This window comes from Sinohyriopsis cumingii, chromosome 6 (genome assembly GCF_028554795.1).
Source record: "Sinohyriopsis cumingii isolate HCF-2022 chromosome 6, ASM2855479v2, whole genome shotgun sequence".
Lineage (NCBI taxonomy): Eukaryota > Metazoa > Mollusca > Bivalvia > Unionida > Unionidae > Sinohyriopsis > Sinohyriopsis cumingii.
The window spans coordinates 134,442,997-134,456,151 of NC_142966.1; the positions used below are offsets into that span (position 1 = coordinate 134,442,997).

At 40.5% G+C, this 13,155-nt stretch overlaps 1 protein-coding gene across 1 annotated transcript; it reads right to left on the bottom strand.

The window, feature by feature from the left end:
* Positions 1 to 12,386: 12,386 nt before the first annotated feature.
* LOC149798040 (heat shock 70 kDa protein 12A-like) lies at positions 12,387 to 12,926 on the bottom strand. The gene has a single exon (XM_089960828.1). It carries the CDS (start codon positions 12,924 to 12,926, stop codon positions 12,387 to 12,389), a length of 540 nt encoding a protein of 179 aa, XP_089816954.1.
* Positions 12,927 to 13,155: the final 229 nt, after the last annotated feature.

Sequence of the window (13,155 nt, forward strand, 5' to 3'; positions counted from 1 at the left end):
AGATATCGATTCTTGTACTTATTTACAGATCCTACCACATTACCTTTCTACGGGTCATATTCCTGCTTCTAACAAACCAAAATATTCGATTTACTCTATTGTGCACATCCATAGTTCCATTGTATAATCTTAGATTCTTTAATTGTGAGCAAAAACAAATAGAATGTTACGATCGAGGTTAGAGAAATAATTAATACATCTAGTTTCAAGCCGCCAGCATGGGCATAATTCACACAAATGTTAAGCACAAATGATAACAAATGAATGAGAGAAAGGATAATTATGAAAGTATCATTTACAATTGTAAAAAAAAAGAAGAACATGCTTGAACTACACTGATTCTTTGTAGCATATTTGGACAAGTAAATATGAGATAAATTTTGCCTTGTGATGTGAAACAACCGAAGCAGAGAGCTGGGCAAGTCGGATCAGTTTATAAAGCCAACAGAGATAGTTTTTCAGTCCAACGGCAGAGCTGTGCATGTTCAAAGATAGATGACTACAACAGCAACAGTGCAAACAACAGCAAGAATGCAGAAAGAACAACCACAACCCTTATTTCTCAGACACGTGAGGTTGCAGGTCTCAACGAAATGGAAACTTTTCTGTTATCAGTGTTCAATAAAAACAAAAGTATCAACAAAGGCTTGGAAATTGTCGAATCTTGCAAAATCAGAACCAGAAAATAAAAATATAACTATCAACAAAATGTGTCAATATAAAAGAAATGTGTCAATATCAATAAAATGTGTCAATATCAACAAAATGTGTCAATATCAAACTAATCTTGTTCACCTTTAGTTTTAGTATAAATCTCTGGTGCGAAAAGACATATTGTCAGACCCCCACCCAACATTTCTTGTCATTCGCAATTAACTGTTAAACAGAATTGTCTCTTTTCATTTTTTCAAGCCTCATTGGGCTATAAACATTAGGTGTGCTGTTTTTATTTGACTACATTTTCTCTTTTGTACCGTACAAACGTTCCTATTTTCAGCCCATATCCCGATATAAATTAATTGTGAAAAGACTTCTTAAGTTTAAACCGGCCCGGGCAGTTGATGATTACAAAACAATGATTGATGCTTGCAGAAAGAAGGTACACATATTTCGATGGGACACCATCACACCCTCCTTTTGGTTGTGTTACAGTTGTGTTAGAAATTGTTCCAGTGGTGGTTTCGCTTTTCATCACTGTGTCGGTTAGTGTAGTCTCAGTGGAAGGTTTAGTAGATGACACAGTACTTACTGACGTTGTTTGTACCGTGGATATTGAAGAAGTGAATGCTATTGTTGATGTCGTTGATGTTGGTTTGGGTGTGGTCGTTGTGGTAAGTTCCGCAGTGGAAGTGGAAGGCATGATCGACGAAGCAGTACTTGCACTGGCTGCTGTCGTTGTAGGTACCGCGGATGTAGAAGAAACGAGTTCTGTGGTCGTTGTGGTTGGTGCATCTGTGTTTGTAGAGAATGGTATGTCTGCGGTCGTTGTGGATGATGCATCCGTGGCCGTAGAGGATGGTGCGTCTGTGGTCGTTGTTGATGATGCTTCTGTTGTCGTAGTGGATAGTGCGTCCGTAGTCACTGTGGGTGTTGCGTCTGTGGTCGTTGTGGTTGGTTGTGAAGTCTAAGTGGACATCGTGGACGATGGTTTTAAAGAAGTTCTAGTCAGAAGTAAGAAATCGTCGTGGTGCTTTAGAGTTGTTTTAATTTAATTTTCAGAATTGATTTTTTTTTCTATTATACGTTTGGACACGACACACGTTTACAAAAGTAATTCTCAATTAAGGTAATAATGGCAAATTTCGACTTAAATTGTAATTATTTTTGTATGCTAAAGGGCAGGTTTGCTGATGCGATATAAATGAATCGCCTGTTTTAAATTTATACCAGGAATCGGTGGGTTTAAAAAAATTGTTTTATTCTTGATGCCTCCATATGCGAACCATCTACTATTTATTCCCCGTTTAATGAAAAGACCGCATATACATGTCGTGTAGGTAAACGAATTTTTAATTAATCCGACATAAAATAACAATTCTTTCATTCTACTATGAAACATAATCCGAATCGCAATTAAGATACCATTTTCGACATAAGTAAATCACGATAGTGAAAAAAAGATGCTTGTTAAATTACAAGACCATGCCGGTCAGGGAGATATCGCTTGTTTTACCGACTTGTGTCTACTCTGTTTTGGGTAAAACACAACAGCCATATCTTTGGGAAACAATATACAAACGTGTACAGTTTTACTAGATTGCGAAGTTTATTTAATTGATATCCTTTATGTTAAATGTTTAAAATTTTGCGTTATTATGGTTTCTCCATTTTGATGGGACATATATGGTCTAAAAATATTTGTCGCATGTTTTATACCTTTAGGTATACAAGCATTTTTCGACAGTTTCCTTTTTCTCTTTTTCTTAGTCGATGATCACTAGGATAAATCCATTCCATCGATCAATTGCTAAAATTAGACAAAGGTATAAATCTAATTTGATGACGTAGTAGTCTCTGTGTATTCCAAATTAATAATGGAATTAGTCGTGCTCCATCTGACTAAACTAATTATTATTAATGAATGCATTTCTAATGCATGTAACCGCTCAGGAGGTCAAAGCGGTAGGACGTCCGTTTCGGATGTTGAAGGTCGCAAGTTCGAACCCCAGGCCGAGTCATACTTAAGACTTATAAAAAATGGTACTAGCAGCTGCCTCGCTTGACGCTCAGCATTAAGAGCTTTGTGTTAGGACTGGCAGGCCTGGTGTAAGGATAATGTCTGCAGCATGATGCCCCAGTGCTAGACATCACTAAAAACTGCCACACCGCAAACATCGTAGCGATATGACATAAAAATTGTTAAAGCTACCTTAAAAATCCGCCTCTCTCTCTCTCTCTCTCTCTCTCTCTCTCTCTCTCTCTAACGCATTTAAATATATTTTATTTTGACGCATTTCACTGAAACTGGTGTTAATGTCTGATTCAAGGACCGAAACGACCTGTGATCGAGGGGACCCAGGAAGATTTGATTGATGAGGAGTGTGATAGAGGACATTCTCCATGCAATGACCCACCAAAGCTAAATTTGCGCTATCATTTATATCAAATTTTTTTTAAAATATAAGTAGTGAATGGGGCCACCCTAGGGACAATGGGACTTACCATGCAAAATCGGGCCATGCACTCTGGGGACAATGGTAATTTAACATGGTAGGCTTGTCTAGGGACAATAGGACTTTGACGTTAGAAAAGGGTATATCAATTCTGGGGACAATGGAACTTTAACATGCTGAGCTTGTCTAGAGACAACGGGACTTTAACATGGGTGGGATTATAGAGGGACAAAAGGTATTGGGCCTGTCTAGAGGCAATGGGAAAATTACATTACAGTAGAGATAATACATACAATACACAAACACTGATACAACATGAATAAACATTTCTGAGGCAAGAAAGTCATTTCTTTTCGAGACTTATGAGGGGCCTTGAAAAGGGCCTTTGGCTTCTTCTTCTTCTGTTTCCTCCACTTCTTCAGCCATCTCCTAACCTTTCCCACTATTCCTGTCTTCTCCTTCTTCTTTTGGGACTCTGGCATCTAGTCAGGGTGGCCCATGGCTCTAAACTTGTTCTGGATTTTGATCAAGTTATGGTTCAGCCTCTCAAACTCTTCCTTTTTCTTTATATTTTCTCTTTCTTTCCTCTCCTTTAACCACCTGTCCTTGATCTTCTTCACTTCTACATCTATCACCTTTATCATCTGTTCTTCCGCTTTCTTCAGTGACAAAGGGCCTCTCTGACCATTGCTCTATCTCTTATAAATATCATCTGACTTCTATTACCTTATCCAGAGACTCTTTTATTGTCCCCACTCTGACATGGGGGGATTAATTAATCCTCTCAACCTCTTCACTTCTTCCTCTATTATCCCCTCTATCATCTCCCTGGCTAATTTTATTTGGTTGACATAGGCAAGACTGTTAACCTCTAATCTCTCTGAATTATTTCAACAGCATATTCCCCATTCACCATCCAAAAGTAAGTATTTCATAAATCATTGAACAAAGCTGACACTGCCATCTTCTCTGCTTATTCCATAGAATGGCTTGAACGACGAACGCTTTGAGTTTTATATCTAAAGCACGGACGTGAAGGAAAACATCCCCTATTTTTTCTCTTCTTATATTATTTGCTATCCACACAAAGGTGAATAGACAAAAAACATAACCACAATCTACTATCCACACACGAGAAGTAGCCAAATCAAACCCAAACTAGACCATCCACACACGGGAGAAGCTAAAAACATAACCATAATGTACTATCCACACACGCGTAGAAGCCAAATCAAACCCAAAAATTTACCATCCACACACGCTAAGTAGCTAAAAACATAACCACAATCTACTATCCACACACGAGAATAAGCCACATAAAACCCCAAATCCACTATCCCCTCACGGGAGAAGCTAAAAACATAACCACAATCTACTATCCACACACGCGAAGAAGCCAAATCAAACCCCAACATTTACTATCCACACACGCTTAGAAGCTAAAAACATAACCATAATCTACTATCCACACACGAGAAGAAGCCAAATCAAACCCAAAATTTACTATCCACACACGCTGAGAAGCTGAAAACATAACGATAATCTACTATCCACACACGAGAAGAAGCCAAGGAGAAGCAGAAACATAACCATAATATACTATTCACACACGGGAAGGTTTGATAAACCATACTCTCTACTATCTACACTAACTTACTTCCCCACTAACAAAACCCAATAATCTACCATCCACACAAACGTACGCTAGTGCTTACAAACACACACACAAACACACACACACACACACACACACACACACACACACACACACACACACACACACAATCACATCTGGAAAGGAGTAAGCATTTATAATCACACTACTTCACATTCACACATTGGCAAATTGAATAATGTTTCTTTTCTAGATTTTTGGTTAGCCCTGAAAAGGGCTCTTTTTCTGGAACTCCAGAGGCACCTGTCTAATGGCGGCATCTTTCGGGTGTGGCACCACAGACACAACGTCGACTCCAATCACTGTTCCAATTCACTCGAGTGGTTGGAAGAGCAGACGGGCGTTGAGTGGCTTCACTATCTCACTCATCCGTTTGTCGAATAGTGAACACTTCTTGTTTCCTCTGTCTTCTTTGTCTTCTATGCCACACTCGAGGATGAACAACTAGCCTCCTTGCCTCCTATGGGTCCTGTACTGGTTCTTGTTGTTGTTGTGTTCACGTTGTGGCTGTGGTGCAGCTACTGGCTGTGGTGCAGCCATTGCCTGTGGAGGTTCCCTCACCATAGGCTTCACCTCACAATTTGGTCTCATGAACAGGTGAGGTCGGATCCCTCTCTTCTTTTCCTCGTCTTATTTTAATATCTCTCTACCTCCTCCTGCTCTATCCTGGCTTCTTTCATATTAGCCTCCGCTGCCACCTGGTCCAAGAGTCGCCTGGCATATTCCCGGTGCATCTGAAGTTCCATTAACTTAGTCTGCTTCTCATTCTACTCATTCTACACTGTTGATCAATCAACGATGTGTAGCCAGACTGCTGTTTCCGTTTATATACTTGAAGCACGGACGTGAAGGAAAACATCCCCTAAGACCCAAATCTTACATTACCTATATGATTACCAAAAAAAAAAAACGCGCGGACCTAGAAGAATCACTCACTCACTTTTTTGTACTGACAATCAATATTTTAAAATATTTGTGGCTGTCCGAGGGGTTACTGAAAGTCAGAGGCGTCTCTCCGCCCAAAATGGGGTTGTTATTGTTGTTGGAGTGGTGACTTACACTAGACGCAAGATTCCCGTTGTTACCGTTCGAGCAGAATTTCAGGAAGGGATTGGGAAGCAGGTAAATAATGCAACTGTTCAATAAAATGGTCCACAATTGTTTGTCTCCTTGTTGCAAACTCAAATTGGCAATGGCTGCACCGATGACATAATACGCCACGAAGATTTGGCAGAAAAAGACGATTTGCGTTTTAGGCACACGTTCTCCACACCACACTCACACGGGTTGTTTCTGTAAATCTTGCAGAGAAGAACTGGGTGAAGGAGTGGTAGCGCTAGCTGAGTCTGTGTGAAAGGGCATGATGGTCACATCTTTGTTTAGTCGATGACTTGCGAAGCGTCGATCCAAGAATCAAAACAGGGTGGATATCCTTTCCAATGTACTTTGACTTCTTTGACACTTTACGGATTCTGTGTTCGAGAATGCTTTCGATCTCGTACACGTCGTCTTCTTTTTTGTTGACACGTCATAACTCGGGTAAGTAAAACGTTCCTTTCAGCACTTCTCTGTTCATGTCTTCCAATTTATAGACGGTAGGATGACGACCATGCACTCGTCCAGTGACACGAAACAATTCGATGGTCCAGTTGGGCAGGTAACCCAATCTCCCACAGCCAACAAATCACCTTTCGCGGAGACAGATACCGTCGGGGACGTACCAAACAGGCGATCAGGAACCAGCACTTCGTTGTCTGGGTCACCTCGTGCGGGGCACGTCCATTGCTTCGATGGTAAGACTGGTTGTACGCTTGAACCAGGTACGGTAAGATGGCAATGTACTTGAGAGTGTGGTGATGCGTCAAATATTTCCACATGCGTTCTTTCAAAGTGCGTTGAAAACGTTAAACGATGCTGGCTTTGGTTTCGGGATTCTCGGTGGTGAAAAAATGAATGTCACGTTTCTTTAATTCTTTCTGGAAAGTTTGGTTCAGAAATTCGGTACCTTTGTCCGTTTGCCGTCGAAGAGGGTGACCACCACTTTGTTTCAACATCCGTTGCAGGGCTCGCACTAACTCGCTGCTCGATTTGGAAGTCAATGGCACGATCCAGGCAAATTTAGAAAAGACGTCGATGACACAAAACAAATATTTGTAACAGCGATTGTAGCTGGCCAAATGAGAGACAACGGCAAAATCGGCTTGCCATTGATGATCGATGCCCTCCACTTGGGTGTAACTTCTGGAAAACTTGCGTCGAATGGGTTTGTGCAAAGTGTAGGTAGTTTGTTCTTGTAACCATCGTTGCACTTGAGGTAAACGGAGACTTTTCAGCCGGGTTTTGGCAGCACGATACAACTTCTGAACTCCTCCGTAACCTGCAGGATGGGATGGGTCGTAATAAATGCTGGCTAACACCTTCTCCATTTTTGTATTTGTTAATAAGTCACCCACTCTTCGCTGATGCTACTTTGGACGGGACGAAAGGGTGGTTTGGAAACGGATTTATGTGTCCGATGGGCCTCGGGAGTAGAATTCGAAGCTAGTGGTGGAGGTGGTAATGTAATGGCTTTGGGCTTCTTTTCTTTTTTTGCTTCTGGTTTCCCTTCTTTCTTTTTCACTTCTGTCGAAGGAGGAGTGGACATCATCTTTTTAACCCAGGCTTTCATTTCTTCTCGTTGGGGTGTAGAGGAAGGGGTCAACAAGGACGCTGAAATCTTACTAGAAATGGGAGCTGCTAACGGTGTTTGAAAAATTTCTCGTATCTCTTCTTCCTCAGGCTTTGGTGGGGTGGCGTCTGTCATGACCACTGGGGATGGTATTGGTGGTGGTGTCGACGATGGACTTTTAATCAAGGTCTTGACATCTTTAAGAGTGGGTATAGCTGTTTCGTCTAAAACTTTCTGGTGAAAGAGTTGCAGTCGTTGCAAGAGTTGACCATACTTTTGCATTTTTCTGTTTCGGACAAATCGTGGCGATCCATCAATGACTGCAGTTCGTGTTGTAACTGGGACATCTCGCTCAAATTTTGATTGGGAGGAAAATGTGGGGTCCGCTGTTCTTGCCAACGATGGTATTCCATCCATCGTTTGTAAGGCACTAAAGCTAGTTTTCGTATTTCCATTCGATGGCAAGGGTCACGTCTAAGATCTAGGGCCTCCAGAGGTCCTTTTTATCTTGCTCCCACGAGTCCTCCCAGGATGGCTCCCAATACTACTTTCAGCAAAGGTACTACCAATAGTGCAAAATTCCTCCACGTTGGACCATCATCTTCTTCTTTTGAGGAATGGGGATGTTCTTTTGAACCATTTGGCGAAGAACGTGACGATGTTTGCCTAAGCATTGTTTCTGGTATTTCGACAAAGGGATCGTACATTTCAAGACGTTCAAACAACATTCACACACGGTATCGATGACATCTTTGGGGCCGTTGGAATGGGTTTTTTCGCATGGGTGGAGAAGCTTTGGACAGGACAGACAACATGTCCCCATGTTTGACTAAACGAGGAGGCAGTCCTTTCCTTTCCTTTCCTTTGGGTTTAGATAAGGAATGTTTTTTGTGGGGTGACATCTTTGAGTCTTCAGGAGCACAAAAAACACTGATAACCATGCTTTGTCTCATACCTTTCTTTATACTGGAATGCGTAGCCACTGCTTGTCTTTACGTCGTATCAACTTGAGGACAGGCATCACACGTAGTGAATGGGTTCGCAACGGACTAAATCGAGCCAGTTCTTGCTTGGACAAATCCAGTAAACTCTGTAACATGCCTGATCTCTCATGGACTTTGATTTTGGGAACAGGTACTTTGTAAGCAGCTTCCGCTGCCACTAAAGAGAAGGGTGTCGCCACTAGAAGATACGATTTTGGAGACACGGGCTTCCATATTGTCATTAACGGTGAAGTGGATGAACCTGAGGCTACCGGAGACGCGGTCACCGTCGTTGCAGGTCGTGGTTTGCGAATGTAGGGTCGCGTCCTGACCGAAGTGCCTCTCTTGCGGGTAGAAAGTGTTTTCTGCGGACTTTTCTTTTAATGTGGACTTTTCTTTTTCTGGGGATGTGCGCTGCTCTTTTTCTTCTTCGGGCTTTAGGATCCCATCTTAAGAGGGAGCGAATGATGACACCTCCTAGAGTACCGCTCCCTCCAGGTTTCAAAATGATTTGCTTTTTGGTTTGAGTGTCGATGTGGGGATCGGCCAGTTGGGTCAAGGCTACTTTGGTTCTATCAAAAAAGCGTTTGGTTTGATGAGGAATCTGAAAGATGCCTTGCAGTAATTGACGTGCTGTCACCGTAAACCATCGCAAGACTTCTTTCAGACTGGCTTCTAAGACACGAGCACGTATTTGTGGATTTTTTTTCGCGACTGATGATATACAAGGTACGAACCAATTTGACGGGAAGATGAGACTGAAGGGACGTCATGTTGACACTGTATGAGACAGACAAAAAGTGTCTGAGGTTTTTATAGATTTTTTGGGGTTAAGTCGAGGACGGAGACGTGTACAGGACAGGCCTTCCTTCTTGACACCAGTGGTGAAACAAATGGGTACGAAAACGCAAATAATCGGGGGTAGTGGGTTTCAAATCGATGAGTAAATAGGCGTGTGGAGTTTGAGTGGCATCGTCGTACGCCTGAGTTAGCCAAGGCGTCCCCAACTGTTTGGCTAAGACTTGCACTTGCGATTTATCTCGAGGGCTTTTAAACAAGACCACGTAATGAGCATTGATACTGATGGTACGATGGGCTTTACTTTGTTGAAACAAATTTTAAGTGATGTAAATGACACTGGCATTACGATGATGACCTTTTCGCGTAAACCACAGTTTAATTTCTTCTTCGTCTTCTCCTAACATTTCGTCGAAAATGACCAGATGGGTTTGACGGGGGTCAGATACAATTCCGTCGTCTTCGTTTGGAATACATTCCACAAACACGATTGAATCGCCTTGACTTTCTTGCAAGAGGCTGTTCGCCGATTGCACCTCTTTGTAACACCACACGATTCATTGAGGTGGACGATCGATCAAATGATGTTTATGTTAGATCAAACGTTTGACAAATTCGGTTTTACCTGAACCGCTAGGTCCATCAATGAACATGTCAAAGGGAAGACGAAGATACAAAGCCTCCCAACTGGCACGATCTAAGTGTTTGTCGATGACTTTGAAAGTTGACGAAGAGAAAGCAGAGACAGCAGAGGTAGCCACAGTGTCAGGAATGTCACTTGTGACACGAAGACAAACAAGACAAGAGTTTTTATACTTTTTCAGGACACGTTTATTGATGTTCCAAAAATAAACAGGAGAAACTAAAATACATAAAAGCCAAATAGTTATGTACAATTATAAAATGCACATGAAAACGATCAAATTGGAACAGAAACAAGTCTCTGTACAACATTTGTTTGGTCACTCAGATGTCCTAGGGACAGGGTGTAATGTTCTGACAGGTTTTACATGAGGTATTGTCACACAAGTGTCCTTCCGAACTGGTCTTTCAGGAATGTCCATGACAGTCCTCTGAATTTCTTTTGTGCTTCTCTGAAAGACTTCATCTTGTTCCTTTGGACTTGGTACTCACAATAAACTATCAATCTTGGACGTTGTCCCTTTTTATATGCTGACCAATATCGACGTGACCGTACGGTAAAGTGAAGTGATTGGGAAGCCGCACTCGCTTCTGGTACACTATTTGATAGACTTTTCCAAGGGTCTACTGACGATTTGGTGAGTGGGTAAACGTACAATCTTGTTCGGTTGGTGAGTGGTCACTTTACATTGTTCATCCTCTCCAGATTGCAAGGCTTCTTTCAATACCCCAAAGTTGGCACAATTCGCCGCTACTCACCTTGAGGTGTATCAATATCTTATAAGGAGTCAAATACAACTCCATTCGCAAAACTTTCAAACTGTATCTTCATAAACAAAGACTAAAGTGTAAGTTGTTACAATGAACAATAGTACTTTGACATGTAGAACAAAGAGGACATCTCAGATACTGATTCACCCATACCAATTGGAAAAGATGGCATCATGAAAAACATGGAACATGTCCATAAATTTCAATTTAAAATTACAAAAATGGTTATACCACAAAGTTTCTATTGTAGCATATGCTTACTAATAACAATTATATTATCGTGACTTCAGTTATATCCACGGATAGCACTTTACGTTCTGTTTGGTGTATATATGTAATTCTCTATAAATAATTTGATATATACCTTGAATTCTGTCGCAAGAATCCGGAATGACCGTGTTATCAGGTGAGTATTAATTACTAGGTCAATATGCAGGTGCCTGACGGAACTTCTACAGTAGAATCACTGATAATACTAGGCAGAATTAACATTCAGTGCAAATAATGCTATCACATAGGTTAGAGAATTTCTAATTCATTCTCTACGAAGATTAGAATACAGGTCCGCATATAAATGGCACCCATCGCCTTGCTTGGACACACCAGTCCATATACCATCACGACTAAGCGCACATCACCAGAAGTGATTCTACAAAGCTGGTAGTATATGTACTCAAGAGTAGAAGCAGGGCGATGGGTGCCATTTATATGCGGACCTGGGTTCCAATCTTTGTATAGAACGAATTAAAAATTCTCTAACCTATGCGATAGCATTATTTGTACTGAATGTTAATTCTGCCAATTATTATCAGCGATTTTCTTGTAGAACTTCCGTTCTATATATATATATATATATATATATATATATATATATATATATATATATATATATATATATATATATATATATATATATATCATGACGCATAGCTTGAAAAAGTTATTGGTAGTTGTATCTGTCTTGTCTTGGCTGTAATATAAAACAGATACGTTCCCTGTATAAATCAGATCAGCAATTTAATTTCTGTCCAACATGTTCACTAGATGATCCAGTGGACAACATATGCACTTCGTTCTTGATTGAAATAAGTTAAAATACCTCGCTCAAGGAAAATGATTTTCTTTGTGGCCTTGTTATCGAAATAAATGTCGATAAAATAGGGTACGATTATGGCCGTCCTGATCATTAATTCCACACCATATCTTTAGGTTGCTGGAATAAGTGTAAATCGTGAGTTGCAAACACTAATGAAAGTCACGGAAATTTAAAAAGGAAACTTTGTGCGCTGATATTACAGACAATATCTTAATTTCCAAGTATTAAGTATATTATCCAAGGTTTTCCTCTATTTTTGCAACTGATTTCTACTCAACTACTAACAGATTGTCTAATTCCTATAATAGCATCTCGAGTATGCTTTATAAACGTGTATCATGACATACGCAACTATTGGCATGAATATATGTGTAACAGTCAGAGACTGATGTATATGTTTCAAGATTAACATATATTTCAATTTTTAAAGCCTAATTTAAGAAACAGTTATGAAGTTGCAGAAAACAAACACGCTTGTTTATTTAGCTTTGCCCGTAAAATGAGAAAAAGCACTGACAATTTAGACCATCTTTTGATTGATCACTAAAAGCGTCAACATGGGCAAGGACCAATATGACGAAATAATTTCAGTTTTAAAAAGACAATGCAGCTGAGTTGTTCTTTCTTTTTCCTAGAATATTCACGGTCGCTTTTGTAGTTTTTCCCGTTTTTTCTCTCTCCCATGGACTTCAATCTCAGTGCCACCAAATGTCATGGACACAAGGACACTTCTTTCCTTTCTAGGTACACTCATGTCGAGAACATTAACATCCACGTGTCCAAGCTTCACACATCCCTCATCTGTCACATACATTGGTGATTTTTTAGTAGAGGCGAAGATGTTAAAAGCAATAATTCTTTGATTTTCCTCAAGTGGGAAGTAGGACTTTTCTTGCGTGGTTTCATGTAAAGCAATACCATGTCCAATTTCTGCATACTTGTCGAAGATATCATTACATCGAGGTCCATCTTCGTATTCGGACCTCTTCATAGCATCGTGTATTTTATTGTCAAATGGTACAGATACATCTACACCATACGTGTACTTTGAAACACGTTGTTCAATAGAAAAGGGGCTATGACCAAAAACCACCGCTTCCTTAAGGAATACAAGGCCACCTTTTTGTGGCATGATGACCTTGACAGATGGGAAACTAGAACTGATGTCATCCTGAAGCATCTTGGATTCTGAAACCCACCCACCATTAAAATACTGGAAATTTCTCTGACTTCTTTATCTTTCATCATCTCTTTCACATGGGATACTGTGCTTTGAATGGTTCTTGAAAATAGGTTTATCCTTCCAGAACTTTCCACTCGGAGTTTGTCACATGACAGCAAAACTACTCTACTAGCGAATCTGGTTTGTTGAATTGCTGTGCGAAGGTCTTCATCGGTTCTTTACTCAA

Bases quoted from the DNA above. Each gene is read 5' to 3' on its own strand.
- LOC149798040 (XM_089960828.1), bottom strand. From the start codon at position 12,926: ATGCTTCAGGATGACATCAGTTCTAGTTTCCCATCTGTCAAGGTCATC.